Source organism: Jaculus jaculus, chromosome 2 (genome assembly GCF_020740685.1).
Source record: "Jaculus jaculus isolate mJacJac1 chromosome 2, mJacJac1.mat.Y.cur, whole genome shotgun sequence".
NCBI lineage: Eukaryota > Metazoa > Chordata > Mammalia > Rodentia > Dipodidae > Jaculus > Jaculus jaculus.
Genome location: NC_059103.1, coordinates 53,254,267 through 53,274,650, shown reverse-complemented (window position 1 = coordinate 53,274,650; position 20,384 = coordinate 53,254,267). Strand labels below are relative to the sequence as shown.

The window sequence follows — 20,384 nt, the reverse complement described above, 5'->3', positions numbered from 1 at the left end:
CCACTGCAAACGAACTCCAGACACATGCCCCCCCTTGTGCATCTATCTAACGTGGATCCTGGGGAATCAAGCCTCGAACCAGGATCCTTAGGCTTCACAGGCAAGTGCTTAACCACTAAGCCATCTCTCCAGCCCTGTATTTTAAGTTTTGTGTCTGTGACGGTAATGGCCCCGCAATTTGGAGGGTAAAGGATGGTGGGGTGAAGGGTGACAGGTGAAAGATGGTGGGGTAAAAGGTAGTTGTGGAGGGCATGGGTGGGTAAAGAGTGGTGAGATAAAGGACGGCGGTGGGCTCCTCTGGTCACCATAGCTCCAGGTGGCACTGCACTATCTGATGTTGGCATTCTGTTTAAGGTAATCCGCATAGCGCGTCAGGAGGAGCCTCTGGAAGGCACTGCTGTAGAACACTCTCGATGGAACCAGGCTCAGGAAGCTTGCCTGGAACAGACAAATAGGAGTGTCTGAGGGAAGAGCTGAGCAAAGACATTCATTACAGCTCAAACATTTGGTCTCAAGTCATGTACTTTAAGTATTATTATTTTTGGTAATTTTGTATATTTATTTTAGAGAAAGACAGGGAGAAAGAAGCTGACAGAGAGTGAGTGCTTTGTGAATCTGACTTTATGTGAGTACTGGGGAATTGAACCTGGGCCATCAGGCTTTGTAAGTAAATGCGTTTACCTGGTAAGCCATCTCTCTAGCCCCCATTTTTTCTGACTACTAAAGTTAAATCCAAAAATCTATTAAGTAATTGCTAAAGTTCAAAGGTCTTGTGACACATTCTCAGCAAAGAAAGTTTTCTCAGACATGAAAGCTCTTTAACTGCCCTTCGACCACCTTAAGGACATTAAATCCAGAGAAGGCAGTCTGTGCTAACCATATCCCACTCACTCCCAGGTTTTGCTTGCATGAGCATTGGCTCTTCCTGGAGCCCTATTTCCCAGGTGCCTTTAGGCTTTTTTTCTAGCAAGGTTCAATTACAATGAGCTTGCAAGAAAGAATCAAGCCAGGCATGGTGGCACACATCTGTAATGTTAGCACTTAGGAGGTAAAAACAGGAGGATCAGGAGTTCAAAGCCAACCTCAGCTACACAGTGAGTTCAAGGCAAGCCTAGGCTACATAAAATCCTGCAGGAGGAAGAGAGAGGGAGACATGGAGGAAGGAAGAAAGGAAGGAAGGAAGGAAAGAAGGGAGGGAGGGAGGGAGGAAGAAAGGAAGGAAGGAAAAAAGGAAAGGCGAAGGGAGAGAGAGAAGAAGGGAGGGAGGGAGGGAGGAAAGGAGAGAAGAAGGGAAGGAGGGAGGGAGGGAGGGAGGGAGGGAGGGAGGTCACCTCTGTGTGTGCAGTGTTCGTGTCTTCTTTATTTCACATGCCATTGAACCTTACTTCCACATTGGATAGAGTTCAAGATGAGCCAGAACTGGCTGGAGCTCGCTCACTCTAGCTGGTGGTGCGGCCCTTCTCAAGTCATGTGCAGTGATGTAATCTTGGTGGCCAGATCTCTGCTGCTTACACCAAGAAAATCAGCAAGTGCCACAAATCAAAGTGGTACTCGCCCTCCCCCAGCTGTGAAATATCCTCCCGAATTCTAGGGTGTGGAAGGCTTGTCTCCTAGCTGGTGGCCCCATCAAGAGGTGCTTGAGTCCTGAGTCATGAAGGCATTGACTGCATCTGTCCATTCATGAGTCTACACTCAGCAGACCTGTAGAAGGCAGGTCCTACTTGGAGGAAGTAGGTCACTGGCACCCTCCCCCTTTCCATCCGTGTGTGTGTGTGTGTGTGTGTGTGTGTGTGTGTGTTCATGTGGGTGAGTGTGGGTGTGCACACCCATGCCATGGTACACGTGTAGAGATCAGGAGAGCACAGGGCAATTTCCAATATCTATCCTCTCCTCCCACCTTGTTGGAGGGAGGGCTGTTCATCACCGTGTTCACCCTGCTCGCTGTGCTACAAGCTTATGGCGGTTCTCCTTCTCCACCTCCCCTCTCTCCCTTAGATGTGCTGGGACTACAACACTAGTGCCCCAGCATCGGCCTTGGATGCGGTATTTGGGGAATTCAAGCTCAGGAACTCACACTTGCACAAGGCTTGCTCAGCCATCTCCCCAGCCTCTTCCTCCTTCTTCGCCACTATCAGGTGAGCAGCTTTGCTCCACCAGAAATGCCTCAACCTATGTTCTGTCCCACCTTGGGTCCAAAAGCAATGGAACCACCAACTACAGACTGAACGCTGGGAACCTAGGACAAAAAGTGGATCTTTCTTGCCTGTTTATCACAGATATTTTCTCATAGCAATAGGAAAAACTGATTGACACAATCCTGGAGGCCCGATGTTACTAACCCAGAGAGCCCAGGAAGATAGCAGCGCCCACATCTTGGTTTTTCCTACCCAAGACCTTTAGGGAGCTGCTCAGGGAGAAATGAAGTTGCCCAGGATATAAAGGTTACTGTGGGCTACACAACGGGGCCTCAGCTTCTCCCCTCCTTAAATACTCCTTTTCCCTGCAGAGACTGCAGCTGGGCAGCCCCTGTTCCTGTAAGCTTGCCAGGAGAGAAAACAGCCAAGGGTGCCAAGAGTAAGGAAGAAGTTGTGGATTACCAAGACTTCATGGGCAAGGGAGCCACAGGTTTCATCTCCAATTGTGACATAATTCAGTGATTCTTTAACAAACTCATCAGCACTCTTTGTTATCAGGTTGGTGTTTAGATATTTTGTCATGGGGGTCGAAACAGCAAACGGGGTCAGCACCTACAATGCAAAAAAAGAGCAGTCCGGGCTGGAAAGCTGTCTTAGCGGTTAAGCGCTTGCCTGTGAAGCCTAAGGACCCCGGTTCGAGGCTCGATTCCCCAGGACCCACATTAGCCAGATGCACAAGGGGCGCATGCTTCTGGAGTTTGTTTGCAGTGGCTAGAAGCCCTAGCACGCCCATTCTCTCTCTCTTTCTCTCTCTCTGACTCTTTCTCTCTCTGCCTGTATCTCTCAAATAAGTAAATAAAAATAAAATAAACAACAACAACAAAAAAAAAAAAGCAGTCCGCAGAAAACTGAGGAATTCATTCCCAAGCCACCATCCACTCCCTAGCACCTTTCTGCCCGTAGGATGGTGTGGGACCTTCAATGGAAGACAGGGCTGGAAGAAAGCTGGGAATCAGGAGGTGTGAGTTCTCAGGATGGGCCCTAACCACACATGGCATGGCTCAAGTGCTCACAAAGCACACAAGGTCACTGAAAGACTCAAAGCAGGGAGCAACAATTAAGCTTGAAGCTGAATGTCTGCCTTTTTTCTTAAATATTTTATTTATTTGTTTATGAAAGAGAAAGAGGCAGAGAGAGAGAGATGCGGGAGTCACTGGACGCGCCAGGGTATCCAGCCACTGCAAACAAACTCCAGATGCACGCGCCCCTTGTATATATGGTTTATGTGGGTCCTGGAGAATCTATCCTTTGGCTTTGCAAGCAAACGCCTTAACCACTAAGCCATCTCTCCAGCCTGCCCAAGGTCTGTTCTGATGCAGCACCGGGTAGCAACCGCATCCCAGTCCTGTCTCCACTCTCACACCCAGGGCACAGGAGAGGCGGGCAGAAGCCACAGGTGAGGAGGGATGGCAGCAGATGCAGCGACTTGGCATTGACCATAGAAACATCCAGCCAATCTCCCAGCAGGCTGCACATACATGGGCATTCCTGCAGGGGGCAGACCCACAGATCCAGAGTTCCAACCTTGGAGGACAAAACAATCCACCTTACCTGGATAATGATTCCTCTGGCTCTGTACTCCACCTGCAATGCCTTGGAAAACGTGCACACAAACGCCTGCAAAGAGAAATAACACGAATGTCCCAGAGCTTGCTCTTTCACACTTTACAGCCAACTCGATCATATTTCCAAGGGTGCCACATATGGTCCCTGCTTGGAAGAGGTGTGATAGATAACATTTCAGCTAAGAGCAGAAGAGATGGCTTAGCGGTTAAGGGGCTTGCCTGCAAAGCCTAAGGACTCGGGTTCAATTCCTCAGTACCCACGTAAACAGATGCACAAAGTGGCACATGTGTCCCATTCTCTTTCCCTCCCTCCCCTCCCCAAATAAAGAAAGAATTTTTTTTTTAATTTCAGCTAGGTGGGATTAAAATATCCTGAGATCTGGCTGAAAAGATGGCTTAGCAGCTAAGGCATTTGCCTGCAAAGCCAAAGGACTCAGGTTTGATTCCCCAGGACCTACGTAAGCCAGATGCACAAGGGGGCGCACACATCTGGAGTTCATTTGCAGTGGCTGGAGGCCCTGGAGCACCCGTTCTCTCTCTCTCCTTGCCTATTTCTGTATCCCTCTCTCTCAAATAAATAAATAAAATATTAAAATATATATATGTATCCTGAGATCCACAGTACAGCATGTGATTATAGTTAGCAAGGATGTGTTAATAATGTATTGCACACTTGAAAGCTGCTAAGAGAATAGATCTTTGAAGATGTCACCACAAAATAATAGTACAATGTGAGGTCAAGGGTATGTTAGCTAGCTTGATTCAAATATTTCATAATGTTTGCATATATCAAAAATATCCTGTGGCACACCCTGGATTATCTACCTTAATAAACCCAGAGTGAGGAAAGAGAAATGGAGGGAAATGCATCAGTAAATGGTGATGCAAGGGCAAACTTCATTCCTTGGTCCAGGAAGAACACCCTTGCTCACTGACAGCATACATCTTGGGATTAGTATCCAAGGACCAATCCATACCAACTAACCCAGGGGCTGTTATTCCAGGGCTGCTTTGTGGCCCGAGTTTGGAGATATCCAGCATGGCCTCCAGGACCAGAAGGGGCTCCCAGGCTAGGAGGTACACTAGAATCTTGGCAGGGTTGGGACACTGCCCTGCCCTGCCCACAGGGAGCAGCACCATTGTATAACATGTGTCCAGATTTCTCAGTAACCAGTTTCACAATTTCTTTATAACTCGGCCTCCAAACAGAACTTTCAACCAACTATGCAGGTGAGCCTAAGGAGAAAACACCTGGGAAATACAGGGAAGGAGGCGGATGCTGGGATGACTCATCACTTGCCTTGGAAGCCGAATACAGGGAGTAGAGAGGGCAAGGGCAGAGCGCAGCCCCAGAAGAAATGTTCAAGATGAGGCCTTTCCTCCTGAAAGGCAAAGAAGTAACAATGTCCATGGTTGACTGTTGGACCCCACTGCCCTGGAGAGAAGCAGAAGCTGGGCAGGGATGCTGACAGTCAGACCCCAAGCTTTCTGCTTCCAAGAAGGGCCAGGGCGACTTCCCCTCAGGTGTTAAGGACAACTGCATGGTGAGGCCACTTGGGAGTCATGTGACATTAAGGGCTTGTTGCTGGAAACAGGGTCTCTGCTAGGACAAATCCATGTCAGGCTATGGAAAGGTAGCTTAGCTCAGACCTGATGCAAGAGGGAAGGCACTCTCCAGGCTCAAAAAGGACCATAGGAGCCCCAGGTCCCTTTGAACTCATGAGAATGACCCTTAGTGGGACATGTCATCTGTAGAAATCTCATCTTGGGGAGAATTTGGCGGGCTTCTATCTGCTCACTCTGACATCACTACACATCTCCAGGGACCTTACAGTTGTCCTTTTGAAATTCATTATGTTTTGTTAAAAAAAAAATATTTTGGTCCTTTGAGACATAGGTATGTAGCCCACACTGGCCTCATATTCTAATGATCCTCCTGCCTCAGTGCTAAGAGATTTCAATATCCTTTTCTTTTTGGTGTGTTTGTAGGTATAGATGTGTGGCATATGCACATGTGTGTACATATGTACATGGCCAGTACTCAATAATGGGAAAGCCAGTGGAGGACATAGGATATCCTGTATCACTTCTGTTTTACCTCCTTGAGACATGGTTTATCACTGAACCAGGAGGTCACCAATTTTTTTTCTTTTTTGGTTAGACTGACTAAATAGCAAGCTTCAGAAATCCTTTTATCTCCATCTGCTCAATGTAGGGCTACAAGCATGCTCAGTCATGCCTGGCTTTTTATGTAAATGCTGGGGATTGAACTCAAGTCTTTAGGCTTGTACAGTAAGTACTTCTTACCCACTGAGCCATCTCCCTGGTCCCCAGAATACAAAGCCAACCCCATTCTTACTCTAGGGAAAATCAAACTGTTAACTATTTGCCCTTAATGAATGTCATATGAGGAATTCCAGCCCCTTGTGAGGGCTGTAATCATGACATACATAAACATAGAAAAAAAAATGGGGAAACTGACAATGTGGGATTTGACCAGTGAGATGGAGCATTCATTGTGACAAAAGGTGATACTCATGATAAAAATGGCATGGTATTGGTTTCAGGCCAGCTTGCTTCTTGTATGCTCCACATGAGTTAGTTGTTTTACTAATCCAGTGTGCACTGAAATGGCTGACCACCTCCTTCCAACATGTGCTACACTTGACCAGCTATGCATGTGTATTTGAAGAGCGGGCCAGGCCCAGAATGTTCTGTTCTCTCCTCCCATAACCTCTATGTTGTTTTGCCATGGTTATTACCAATGGCCAAAACAGCAACTAGATGAAACCTATCCCCAGAGTCCCCAAATTAGTTGAATGCCAGGGCAGGAATGCCACATCACTCCCCACATCATCGAAGACAGGTCTTACCTTGAGTCCATGTGTTTCAGAACTAGCTTTGTCATCTGCAGGAGAAGGCTAAGATTAAGCCTTGTCAAAGGAACTCAGTAGCCATGAGCAGGGGCCCTGGGGAGGTACACACTGGAGGAAGCTGGTGAGCAAATCTCAGATGATTTTGAACACGGCTGGCACACCTTAAGGCCATTTTGGAAACGTAAAACTCTGGCAACTAGACAAATGATAAACTATCCTGGAACATGAAGGATTTGAAAACATGTGGGAATTAGCTCTGGCTATGGGATGCACACAAAAGTTCTCAAGGTCCTCTTGTTCTGGTGGCAGGCAAAAGTAGGTTGGCCATCACATATGCAGCCTGTGAACTAGAAGTAGGAATGAGCAGAAGACCTATCAAGATCTAGCATCCCAAGTGCCTCGCATATATCTCCTTAATTCATTACACCCAACCAACCTTCAAGTCTGCAGAGAAGGGCAAGAGAAAATCAGGACTCTGAGGACCAGCAGACACGCTTCCCCCATGACTGTACTGTCTAGGGTGTGGTAGAAGCTTTCTAGGTGGACTGTCTCCTGCCACTGCACCTGGTCCTGTTGCCAGACCCTGTATTTGTCCCAAAGAGCCTCCAGATGATCTTCTCACTGCTGGGGCTGGGAGCGGAATGCAGAACTTCCTGAACACTGCCTCTGAAGACTGGATTTGAGGGACGTGAGGGAAGAATGGAGGACTAGACTGAGTTAGCACCTTCCATGACTGTCCACCCCTAGTAGGGGTACACTCTGCATCCCATTGGACACACTGGAACATACCCAAGCCTCCTATGTGCATGCACTAGCTTGGTGAGGTAAATGACCCCAGTACACAGGCAATCCGGAATCTCCGCCACAAAACTCCTCCCAATATGCAGTCTCTCTATGGTCTATCTTGATCATCAACTTGGTGGGATCTGGAATCACCCTAGGAGATACACCTCTTGGTACATCTATGAAGCCATTTCCAGAAGGAGTTTAACTGAGGAGGAAAACCCCACACTAAATGTGGGCAACACCATCCCCTAGGCTGGAGTCTTGGATGGATTAGAGAGGAGAAAGCAAGCTGAGCACATGCATTCATCACTCTGCTTCCTAACTGCAGGTGGAACATGACCAGCCGTCTCACACTCCTGCCGCCATGTCTTTCATGCCATGTTGGCCCTTACCAACAAACTGGGAGCCAGATAAGCCCTTCCTTCCTTTAGTGTGTGTGTGTGTGTGTGTGTGTGTGTGTGTGTGTGTGTGGTGGTGGTGGTGGTGTCATTGTCATTTTTTTGTTTGGTTTGGTTTGGTTTGGTTTGGTTTTGGTCAGGCATTTTCACAGCAACAAGAAAATTAATTAATGCAGGTACCTGTCCCTTTCCTATTATCCTCAGACCGAGTCTCCCATCTCTGCCCTTGATGAGCACAAGGCACTATCTCCAGATGGCCTCTGAGAAGGAATTAAACTTCCAGCCTACAAGGCTGATACAAGCAGGGTATATTTAGAAGCTACCCTCTAATTTCTTTTGCTCTGTTGCTTAGGGACTTTAGGATCTATCAATAAATTAAACTTTTTTTAATCAAAGCATTTCTTGGCTAAAGCAGTCAAAGAGTTGTCAACTCCACTTGGGGAAATCCACATGATCAAACAGCACAAGACTGGAGATCAATGTGTAAAAGTAGGGCTGGAGATTTAGTTAGTGGTAAAGCTGCAGACAACAGTTGCTCATAAAACTTAAAACAACGTCAACTGGGAGCTTTAAAAAGTCAGTGATCGCTTAGTATAAAAAGAATGTGTACATACTATAATAACCAAACAGGAAGCTGTAACTTACCAGCATGCGAACAGAAAACAACCAGTAGAGAACATAATTATTTTTGGCCTAGCATATACACCTGAAAATATTTTTTCTGGTTTGATCACTTTACATCTCACCCCCATATGTTAGAAAATCAGTCCTCACCACTAGTTCATGTTTGCACCACTGACATGGAGCCTTCCCCACTCTACCCATCCTCCCAACGCCCTGAAATCAAGGTTGCTAACCTGACTTCTCCACGCAGGTCTACTGACCTTCCCGAGCAATCAGCAGGGCTGCCAGGCACAGTGCGAATTTCACCAACTGAGTGAGGTGCCCATGTATAGGGCAAGTACAGGCTGAAAGCTCAGGGCTCACTGGCTATGCACATGGTAGAAGGAGAGGGCTCTATCTGCCCAGAGGAAGGGGAAATATTTTGTTCACACAAAAGCATTATTTACTCACCAAGTCATGTGCTATCAGGCTGTGTCCTCTTTTAAGCAGTGCCTCCTTCTAAACTGCCCCTGCCAAGGGATTGCCTTTTCCTTTTTTCTTTTTCTTTTTTAAATTTTACATGTGTAGGTGTGTGTGGTGTGGCCTGTCCACGTGTGTGTGTGTGTGTGTGTGTGTGTGTGTGTGTGTGTGTATGCATGTGGTGGGCAGAGGTCGACATCAGGTGTCTTCCTCAGTTGCCCTCCACCTTATTTTTTTTATTTTAGTTACTATTTGCAAGCAGTGAGAGACAGAGGGAGAGAATGGGTCTCTAGCCATTGCAAACAAACTCCAGATTCATGTGCCATTTTGTGCATCTGGCTTTACATAGGTACTGGGGAATCAAACCGAGATGGTTAGACTTTGCAGGCAAGCACCTTAACTGCTGAGCCATTCATCCAGCCATCCACCTTGTTTTTTGAGACAGGTTGTCTCACTGGACCTGGAGTTCACTGATTTGGGTAAACTCACTAGCCAGCAAGCATTGGGGATCCTGCAGTCTCAGTCTTCCCAGGGCTGAGATTTGCAGGCCAGTGCTTTTACCTGGGCCATGGGGGTCCAGGCTCTGGCCCTCATACTTTCACAGCAAGCACATTATACCCTGAGCCATCTCCTCAACCCCAAGGGATGTCTTTTTATTTTTCATATCTGCATGCAAAGAATTTGGTTTGTTACAGGGTTTTTCAAACAAAAGGGGAGCCTTTTGCTTATTCACGCAAAGGCATTGGGCAACTTTGAGGGTGTCATGCCATGAATAATTTCGTAGTGGCCCTAGTGAAAAATCTGTGAGATCAATGTACCTGAAACAATGATACATCCAACACACTTACTCACAGATGTGGAACCTGAATTTCAAGGGGGTTTCATAGCTTGTTCTCTGCTCTCCAAGTAATGAGCTGCTGAGCTGAGATCAGAATGCAGTAGTACCCACAGATCCATGAGGGTCACATTCTAAGACCCCACGTGGCTCTGAAGCCTGAAGCCACTGTAACCCGTGGTGAAGGTTAATTCACAAATTAGGCATAGTAAGAGGTTAAAAACAACTAATAATAAAACAATTACAATTTACTGCAATGAAAGTAATGTGACTGTGGTCCTCTCTCTCTCTCTCTCTATCTCTCTCTCTCTCTCTCTCTCTCTCTCTCTCTCAATATAGGTACCAACCCATCCCTGTATTCACTTTTGTGTGTGTAGTGTGTGTGTGGTGTATAAATTTTGTATATGTATATACACACCTGCAGGCCACAGATCAATGTCAGGTATCTTCCCCAATCACTCTCTACCTTATGTTTTGAGCCAGGGTCCCTCACTGTGCCTGCAGCTCACTAATTCAGCTAAACTAGCCAGCCAGCTCACCTCAGGGATCCTCCTTATCTCCACCCCCCTCCCGCACTCCCCCGCCCTCCCCCGCCTTCCCTCCACCTTTCCCCTACCCTGTGCTGAGATGACAGGCATGTACTGCCCTACCTGGCTTTTATATGGGCGCTAGAGATCCAAACTCAGGCCCTCGTGTGGCAAGCAGTGAGGCATATCCCAGCCCCGTGTGTGTGTGTGTGTGTGTGTGTGTGTGTGTGTGTGTGTGTGTGTTGGATACAAGTGATTGTGCAGATGTATGTGTACAAAGGCCGAAAGAGGACACCAGGTGTCATCCTCTATAGCTCTGAGTCGTATTTCCTGGATACAGGGCACCTCACAGAGTCTGGAGCTGCAATTTGTCAGTCAGACTGGCTGATCAGTGAGCCCCAAGGACCTCTGGCCTCTATCCTCAGCACTGAAGTGACAGATATGTATGGCCATGCCCTGCTTTTTACATGGATTTGGGGACCAAACTCAGTTCCTCATACTTGAACATCAAGACCTCTTACCTGCGGAGCTGTCTCCCCCTCCCCAAACACTCCAAATTTTTTTAAGGTACTAATTTTTTTTTTTTTTCAGAAATTGCTTAAAATCCTAAATGAGTTTCAGGATCACCAAGCCCCACATGTTCTGGATGTGGGAACAGGTTCCAGCTACTAGAGAAAATGAACCAACTCTGTATTTTCTTGCTGGGAAGAGGATAAGACAATGAAAAGGTCAGGCTCTGGCTTTTCAGTCATGAGTGATTCAATGTCATAGAAACCTCCGCCTACAGTGGAAGGCACAATGTGCCCTGAGCTGCCAGGTCTCAGCAGTGCTACATCTTGATGCATTTAACACATGTGCAGGACACATACCTTGACAACCGAGGTGATGTTGCAGTGGATGAGCCTCTGTAATAAACAACAAAGCCACAGTCATCCCATCCATTAAAGAAATGCCTTGGGAAGAAGTTGGTGCTAAAAAAGCAAGAGGTGGGCACAGGCCCACACCCCAGCATCGGCCTCCCTTGCTCAGCCTTCATTTGGCTTCTTCTGGCTGTTCATCAAATGTGCACTACAATTGCAAAGCAGCTGACATCCAAGCTGCTCCTACATCTATGTGATCTTCAGTAGAAGTCAGAAAATGTAGGGAGAGGGCTGGAGAGATGGCTTAGCACTTAAGGTGCTTGCCTACAAAGCCAAAGGCCCCAGGTCCAATTCCCCAGGATCCATGTAAGCCAGATGTACAAGGTAGCAAATGTGTCTGGAATTTGTTTTCAGTGGCTGGAGGCCCTGGCATGCCCATTCTCCCCCCCCCCTCCCTCCCTCCCTTCCTCCCTCCCTCCCTCCCTTCTCTCAAATAAATAAATAAAAATTATAAATATATAAGATGTAGCAAGAAATCCACCCACAGGGCTCCAAGGGAGGAGATGGAGTTGAACTATTTGCAATGGAGCAAAAGTAATGTTTATCTACTAGAAACCAGACTTCACATTTTTAATTTGGATGCCATTATGGATTGAATAGAAAATGGCCCCATAGGCTCATATGTTTAAAGACTTGATTCCCAGCTGGCGTTATTTGGGAAAGCTGTGGAACCTTTAGGAGGTGGAACTTTCCTGGAGGCAGTGAGTCACTTCTATTACACCCTCGGATGGAATTGCCGGGCTCCACTTCCTGTTTTCCCTCTGTTGCCTGCCAGCCAATGTGATGCCAGCTTCCAGCTCAGGCCACCATGCCATCTCCAACATGAAAAGACTTTCCCTTGAAACCATACCAAATTAAATGATTTTCCTTCCATAAATTGCTTCTGGCTAGGTATGTGCTCATACCAACAAGAAAATAACTAATACAGATGTTCTTCAGGGCTAGTGGAATGTAGCATGATACCTTCAAATGATGTTGGACAGTGCCAGCGCCCCATCCAGCCCACAACCCTGAGGGGCATGCCTGTCCCTCTATAGCATGCCATGGTGCAGAGCTAAGACGGTCAATAGATTAGGTTGTTGTATGGGTGGTTGCATGTGTATGGATATGTGATGTGTGTGTGGGTACATATGCATGTATGTGTGCACACACTTGCACATGCATGCCAGAGGTGGATGCTGGGTGTCTCTCTCTATTGCTCTCTATTTTATTTACTGAGACAGGGTCTCTCATTGAACCCAGGCCTCATCACTTAAACTAGGATAGCTTGCCAGCTTGCCCTGGAGAGCAGCTGTATCCACTTTCAGAGCACTGGGGTTACAGGGCATGCCACTGTGCCTGGTTTTTACATGGGTTCTGCTGATCTGAGCTCAGATCCTCATGCTTGTCAGCAAGCACTGAGCCATTTCCCTAACCCTTAAATGTGGTTTTTGTTTTTTGTTTTTTTTTTTCAGTTTTCAAGGTAGGGTCTCACTCAGTAGTCTCAGGGTGGCCTCAAACTCACTGCGATCCTCCTACCTCTGCCTCCCAAGTGCTGGGATTAAAGGCGTGAGCCACCACACCCAGCTTAAATGTGTTTTTGACTTGTGACATTCTTCAATTTAAGACAATTTGTTGGGAGGAAACCCATCATTAGTGAAGGTGCCTCTATAGTGAATTGCCAGCTGCAGGAAGAAGGGTTAGTGCATGGGGCCGGAGAAACAACAGCAAGGCAAGAAGACAAAGCAGTATGTAAAACACAAGATAGAAGTTCTGCGTGAACAAGAAAAGTGAAGAAGCTTCCAGAATGACCTCATCCCAGCCAAAGTGGGAGGTGCACATGTGCATGCACACACACACACCCACAGATGTGATCACATGACTTGCTGAAGGGACGGATGCACATTTGAAGCAGTAGTGTGGGAAACAGACCACAGTTAGTGTGGCAGGGACAGGTAAGAATGCCAGTCATCTGGTATCATTCACCAAGACAGCCAGCTGTGGAATGAGGAGCCGCCACATGGCAGCCTGCTGAGATTGGGACACTCCTACTGGCAAAAGACAAGGTCATAGGAAGGGTCCAATAGTCCTTCAAGGACTATCAAGTACATGAACAATCTAGTCATGTCCAACAATGGCAGCCATGGGTCTGAACTTCCAGCCACAGAGCCTGTGCACGCTCAGTGAGGGCCCCTCCTGCTTACATGTTCATCATCCTCAGATTTAAGTGTGGACTAAAGAGCTCCAAAAACAACTGTATCTGTACTGAACGTGTACAGACTTGTCTTTGTGTTGTCTTTTTAAAAAATACGCTGCCACCTGCCTCTGGGAGAAATTTTTATGTATTTATTTGAGAGTGAGAGAGAGAATGGGCACACCAAGGCCTCCAGCCACTGCAAACAAATTCCAGACACATATGCCATCTTGTGCATCTGGCTTCTGTGGGTACTGGGGAATCGAACCTGGGTCCTTAAGCTTCAAAGGCAAGCGCCTTAACTGCTAAGCCATCTCTCCAGCCTTCATCTTATTTTTCTGTGTGTACATGTGTGCATGGATATTTATTTGTATGGGTGAAAGTGTGTAGGGATGCAAATGTTATGCAATTTTGTTATATACGGGACATAAACAGCCCCGGATTTCAGTATCCAAGGGGAGATGGCCAGACTTCTTTCTTACTGAAAGCTGAGTAAGCCTTATTGCCTGGGAAATTAGACAAAGCCAAGAACTGACATAACTCCATCCAGAGCTATGAGTTTATTGGGTAAAATTTCCTTCTTCTAAAGTAAAACACAGGGCTCCAAAAGAACAGAATGGTGGTTAGGAAGGTTTTGATGTGCAAAGAAGGGCAACGGTGTCTTTATGTAAGAGAGGATCATGAAAAGATGTGCCCTGTTGTGCCAACTTGTAAGGTGAAAAGAAGGGGGTTCTCAGGATAGTCACTGCACAGTGCAGAACTTTGGCCAGACCTCCCATGACTCCCATGATGATTCCAGAGGCCCAGACCTGGATGACAGGGGATCAGACAAATGCAGACTCACCTGGATTTCATCCGATGTGTCAAGGAAATAGCTTGGGAGCAGGTTGGGAAGCATTCCAACATTATTGACTATCAGAAAGAAACAAAACAAAAATGTGGCAGACCAGCTAGCAACTTTCCCTAAAGAAACATATACAAAATGGTTTATGTACAAGGTTGCTGCAGTGTGACTGGATAGCAATGCAGAAAGTGAATAGAAAACATGTCCAAGAATCAGAAACCTGGTATATGAATTATGGTGGGCTGGTGTCCACTTGAGTCCTTGAAAACTATGGCTACTTAGAACTTAGCCACATGGGAAAGTATTTCTGATAGAAGGCTTATTGTGTTCTGTTTTTATTTTTTGGTTTTTCAAGGTAGAGGGTCTCACTCTAGTGCTGGAATTAAAGGCGTGTTCCATACCCAGCTTTGTTTTTGTGTTTGTTTTGTTTTGTTTTGAAACAGGGTCTCCTGTATCCTCGGCTAGCCTCAAACTCACTATGTAATCAAGGATGACCTTGAACTTCTGATGCTCCTGCCTCCACCTCCAGGGTGCTAGGCTTACAGGCGTGTACTGCTGCACCCTGTTTGAATGGTGTTCTGGGATGAGACCCAGGGCTTCATGCATGCTATGCAAGCTCTCTACCAAGTGAGCTGCATTCCCGTTTTAAACAGCACACTGTCCATGTGGCCATAAAATACCTTATCTGCAAATCAGTTCAGAAAACCAAAATTTCATATCACCACACTAGTTCATGGGTCCATCACAGCAATGTTTGTTTCTTAAACTGATGCCTTGAGCTGAATGCCTCAGAGTCTTCCTACTATATGTCAACACTTGCTCTGTGAAAGAAAATTCAATTTCCTATTAGAAAATAAACATTGGTGCAGCAGCTAGCGCTGTGGGGGTCAGGTCCTGAAAGAGGACAGTACTGTATGAACAAGGACACTCACAGCACTCAATTAGAAATTCAAAAGCAGCAGAACCAAGAGACTCAGAGGTGCAGAATCTTGACCCACCATGTTTTTATTGTTAGGCTTACACATGTATCGCAAATAGCTTATGTATGTCTTGAAAAACCTTCCTTGATTTCATGGCATAAAGCTTTAAGACCATGGGCTTGTGTCCTAGGAAGGCTATGATCGACAGAGCATAGAAGGCTGTATTTAGGATTTAACTTGTTTTATCTAATTTGCGGTAGGAGCAGCTGCATTCCTCAACTTTCATCAGCATCTATGTTTATCTGGCTTTGCCATCAAAAACATTCTTGACTCAAGGTACTTTGTCAACAGTGTTGGGATACAACAGTGATCTCCAACAGTTTGGGGCTACGGAGAAGGCTCAGCGGAGAAAGGGATTGCCACACAAGTATATCTGAGTTCAGACCCCCAGGACCCACGAAAAGCCAGACACTGTAAAGTGAGCATCTGCAATCTCAGCATAGCTATGGAAGATGGGAGGCAGAGACAGGAGAGCCCACCAGAAGCGCTCGGCCCAGCGAGCCTGGTGAACAGAGCAGCGAGCAATGCCAGACAGTGGCTCGAACAACGTGGAAGGTGAGGACTGACACCCGAAAGCTATCCTCTGACCTCCACTGCGGGCTGTGGTACTCACCTGCACTCACCCATGTGAGGACACACACCCACACTGCACTCACACCCACACATGGGCACATACATGCAACCACATATGTGAACACACACACACCTGCATTCACACATGTGGACACATACACACATCCACCTGTACTCACATACATGATCACATGCATGCCCACCTGTACTCATACATATGAGCACATACAGGCCCACTGCACCCACATACACAAACACTCACCTGTACCCACACGCATGAAAACACACACACACACCTGCACTTACACATATGACTCACATACACCCCCACATATACATATATCCCCAAAAGAAAAAAATATAGTTTGAAAGGTTCTAAGAATAAACCTATGCATTCTAAAATTCTGTATATAATTTTGAAAACATTAATGTTTCCTGAAGAATTGCTTTTATATTCCCCTCAATGCTTCAAAACCATCATGGTTAAGCCTAAGCTACCATGGAGAAATCAAGTGCCGGTAAGGTAATGACTTCACTGATGTATTACACCAAACTTTGCATTTTATAATTTACTTACCTAAAATCCCAATTTCTAAGCCCTTAAGATTCTCTTCAATGTCCTCATAGATGTCATCTTTGGTAAAATCTGCTTGTATGATCTTCACATGGCGCCCGGTGCTCCACTCTGTGGTAGAGACAGCAGGTGTTTCAGTGAAATAGATGCCAATGGCTCTCTTCAGCAGGAAGTTCCTGGATACTCCTGTGCTTGCTAGGCACACCGTAGGAAGCCAGCTGAAGAGCCCAATGAGAAGTGGGGAACACCCTGGGTAAGTGTTGGGAGATACTGAAAGATTTGGGAGCCATGGTTTCTTTGTGCTTCTAAGATTTGCTACAGGGACAAGTAGATGTATTTAAAATACATTTAATATAGTGGCTCTCAAAGTAGGTCCAGAATGTAAATTTCTGAGCTCTGCCCCAGACCTACTGAGTGACACCTTAGGCCGGCCAGATGGCCACCAGCATAAGACACCAGGGAAGTGACACATGCTGAAGTCTGAAAGGCCTGAACCGGGGTGGAAGCCAGGTGTGATGCCCCAGCTCAGAAGACGCCTGTTTCCAGCCCCTCCCCATGTAGACATACTAATCCCTTGTGTCTTTCCAGCACATCAGCATTTATATACATCTTACCCCCTACAACCTTGTAGGGTGACATCATTGCTCCTGTCTTCCAGAGCAGCTGACTAAGGTGCCCAGGGACCCGGCTCACTCCAAGTTCGGTGCTCATTGTTCGACTGTACACGTGTAAAAGCCACAGACAGAGTTGACCAACCTCTTGGTGAACTGCCTTAGCCTTGGCCGTCTCAGGATGCAGCAATCATGAGGCATAGTCTGAGAGTGGCAGACACTACTTACTTTTCAATAACATGATAAAAATCACATTTTAGCATAGTAAAGAAAGCACTCAATAAGGTCTTGGTTCTAAATCAAATTACTTCTAATATCCAGACTCAGTACAATGGTCCAGTGCGCTCAAGGACACACTGATGAGTGGTGTGACTTGATAGCTACATCCCTTGCCCATCTTCTAGCTTAACCTCCCCCAAAGAAGCAAGGCTGGCTCCCGAGAGCCTGCATAATTTAATAGGTCTTTATAATGGAAGACAAGTGCCTTTTGAATTAAAAAGTTGATGAACTATTAAGTTAGTTGTTAAGTTTCAAGTGACTGAAAAGGAGTATTTTGGTCAGTATTAACTGAGAAAACTTCCAAGCACTTCTCAAAAGTCAAAGATGATGTATCAACACTATGTATAAAATCCTCTGCTCAGCATTGTACTGCATTGTACGTCCTTTGTAACCATACATGGCAGATCTATTTGTCTGTTTGTTTTAAGCTGACAATGACCAGTAAGCATTATCCCGCACTCTCTGTGAGGAGCCCAGCAGAGACACTGGGACGAGGCCACAAGCCACCAGGCCACCAGGGCTCTGAGTGAGCAGAGCTGACTCTGAGGGTGAAGCCAGCCGGGATCAAAGCAGAAAGTGGCTTACTGTGCCTGGCCTCTTCTGGCTTCATGTAAGATTGAGAATCTAGGGTGGATTAACAACCTTCCCTTTGTACCCTGGGTGCCCCAGTATTCGGATGAGGACAGAGGGCAACTGAGGCTCTAGGCAGAATATGTAGCAGGACAGGGTTGTACTTGACCTGTGTGTGCCATCCCTTAATGGGTGGGGTCACTCACCAATCTCCTCCGCAACGGCCTGGAGTTTTGCCAGTGTCCGGCTGATGAGCACAATGTTGAGGCCACGTCTTGCCAGCTGGGTGTGGGTAAGGAAAACCACAAAGACCATGAGAGGACAGGTAGGACAGATTTACACCTTGGCATCAGGCTGATGCACCTAGTTACAAGGTGAGCCACCTGCTTCCCCTGGACTCAAATGTGAAGAATGTAGCAGAGTTTCTAGAACTGAATACCATGGGCTCTCATCTTGGTGTGTAGAAAGCCAAAATCAACACATCCAAGATGTCAAAGAGTAGAGAACGATTTATAACTTGCAGCAGATAAGGACAGCAAGAAATGCTCTGTCCCCAAACAAAGGAAGCATGTGGATTTTATTTAGGAAACCCATACATATTCACATTCACATAGGGGTTGGGCCATTCCTAAGCATGCTCAGTTTAGGAGTACATTCGTGATCATATTCAATTTAAGGTCATAATTTAAAGAGAAAAGATAATAGACACATTTTTTCACTTAGCTTTTCACTTTTTTACTTAGCTCAAAGTCTCATAGAAATGCCTCCAGACATGCTCAGCTTGCACCATAAAATCTTAGCTAAGAACAAAAGACTGTACAATGAGTGACTGCTGCTTTCACAACTCATAACCCACAACTCCATGGTGAATACCAGCAATCCCACTAAGGAGGGCCCTCAGTGGAATGGGGACAGGAAGGAGGGAAATGGTGGTACCAACACACAATGTGTCCATACGAAGTTTCTACTTAATTAAAAAAAAAAAAACTGAACATACTGAAGGTGCATGCCTAGCATGTGACTAACAGTTGCTGAGCCATAAGCAAAGCAGCCACCATGGGCCAGGCTGAAGCTGATACTGTAAGAGCTATGGACGCTTGCTATATGTTTGTTACATGCTAGGAATACAGTAAGAGCTCTCCTCGGGCAGGCCCTCGATCAGAGAGCCCCTTGTCTGAAACATGTGGGGCTTGCTGGACAAATGTAAAATATGAGGATTGCATACAATACATCCTGGAAGCCAATATTCCCAGCACTAGGGGCATAGTCTTGAGAAGAGTTATGACTGTCCTTGCCTGCCACAGGGGAGGAGAGAAGCCCTCCTAGATGCTGGGTAATGGTCCCCAAACTACCCAGATGTATAGGAATGAAAACAGATAAAATATAAATGATTCATCATGCCTTTTGGTTCTAGTATTCTCTAGGCATTAAGAACCAAAAAGTCATGTTTATACATATTTGCATGGCAGAAGTAAGACTGATAATAACTCAGGCTAAGAAGTGTTGGGTGAATAAGCGACTGCCCATCCTCTTAGGAGGGGTCAGTTTAAACACCAAGTTGGCAGTGGAGTCCATTCTGGAGAGCCTCATGCCTGTTGAGCCAGCATCTTCTTGATTAGACTATGCCCTTGGATGTGTACAGAAGGCTTACTTCACATTGCTCAAGAGACCAAAGCCAGAAGTCACCCTAGAGGCCATCCTCAAGGGCAGTAAGGCACAGGGGGTCCCAGAGATACTATCCTACAGCCATCCTAGAGAACAATGGCAAAGCCATCTGCATGCCTTTGCTGTGACCAAACTGTCACAAAGTCCAGAAGGGTCCAATATCCCACCCCAAGTATATCTCTTTGGCATATTTCAAGTTGGCCATTCACAAAAACTGCAGACTTCTTTGAGCAGAAAAGAAGCTCTAGACAATGGTCCTTTCATGACATAAATGAATGAACTCCCTTCTACATTCAGCAAAGAAAGAGGAGGAGGGATGGAGAGATAGGCTTCGCAGGCTGGGGAGGAAGACACAGGAGGCTCCCTAAAGCCTGCTGGCTAGCTAGTCTAGCTGAATTAGTGATTTCTCGGTTCTCCACCTCCCCAATGATGGAATTACAGTCACGGGCTTTACATGGAAACTGAGAATCTGAACTCAGGTCCTCATGCTTGCAGAGCAAGCACCATACCAACTGAGCCATCTCCTCAGACCAAACTTTCTAATTTTATAACTGCATTGCTTTTCATCTGCAACAGGACTTATATTGGTGGTATATTTTTTCTGTTTTCTTCTTTATATCATTTGAATTAAAAATATATACAAGGGCCTGGTGTGGTGGCTCATGCCTTTAATCCTAGCACTAGGGAGGCAGAGGTAGGAGGATGGCTGTGAGTTCGAGTTCACCCTGAGAATACCATGTCAGCCTGGGCTATAGTGAGACCCTACCTCGAAAAACCAATAATAATAATAATTAATTAATTAATTAAAAATATATACAAGGGCTGGAGAGATAGCTTAGCTGTTAAGGCATTTGCCTACAAAGCCAAAGGATCCTGGTTCAACTCTCCAGGACCCACAAAAGCCAGATGCACAAGGGGGCACATGCATCT

The 20,384-nt window shown here is 46.2% G+C and overlaps 1 protein-coding gene across 1 annotated transcript in view; it reads right to left on the bottom strand.

Moving 5' to 3' along the window:
- Window positions 1–327: 327 nt before the first annotated feature.
- Window positions 328–20,384, bottom strand: part of Hsd17b3 (hydroxysteroid 17-beta dehydrogenase 3) — a 38,220-nt gene continuing 18,163 nt past the window's right edge. The window contains exons 3-11 of the mRNA XM_004656854.2: window positions 17,996–18,071; window positions 16,333–16,440; window positions 14,203–14,270; window positions 11,135–11,170; window positions 6,634–6,668; window positions 5,061–5,142; window positions 3,747–3,812; window positions 2,598–2,747; window positions 328–438 (exon numbers count right to left, since the gene is read on the bottom strand). Of these exons, the coding sequence (XP_004656911.2) occupies window positions 328–438; window positions 2,598–2,747; window positions 3,747–3,812; window positions 5,061–5,142; window positions 6,634–6,668; window positions 11,135–11,170; window positions 14,203–14,270; window positions 16,333–16,440; window positions 17,996–18,071 (732 nt within the window). The remainder of the gene's footprint in view (window positions 439–2,597; window positions 2,748–3,746; window positions 3,813–5,060; window positions 5,143–6,633; window positions 6,669–11,134; window positions 11,171–14,202; window positions 14,271–16,332; window positions 16,441–17,995; window positions 18,072–20,384) is intronic.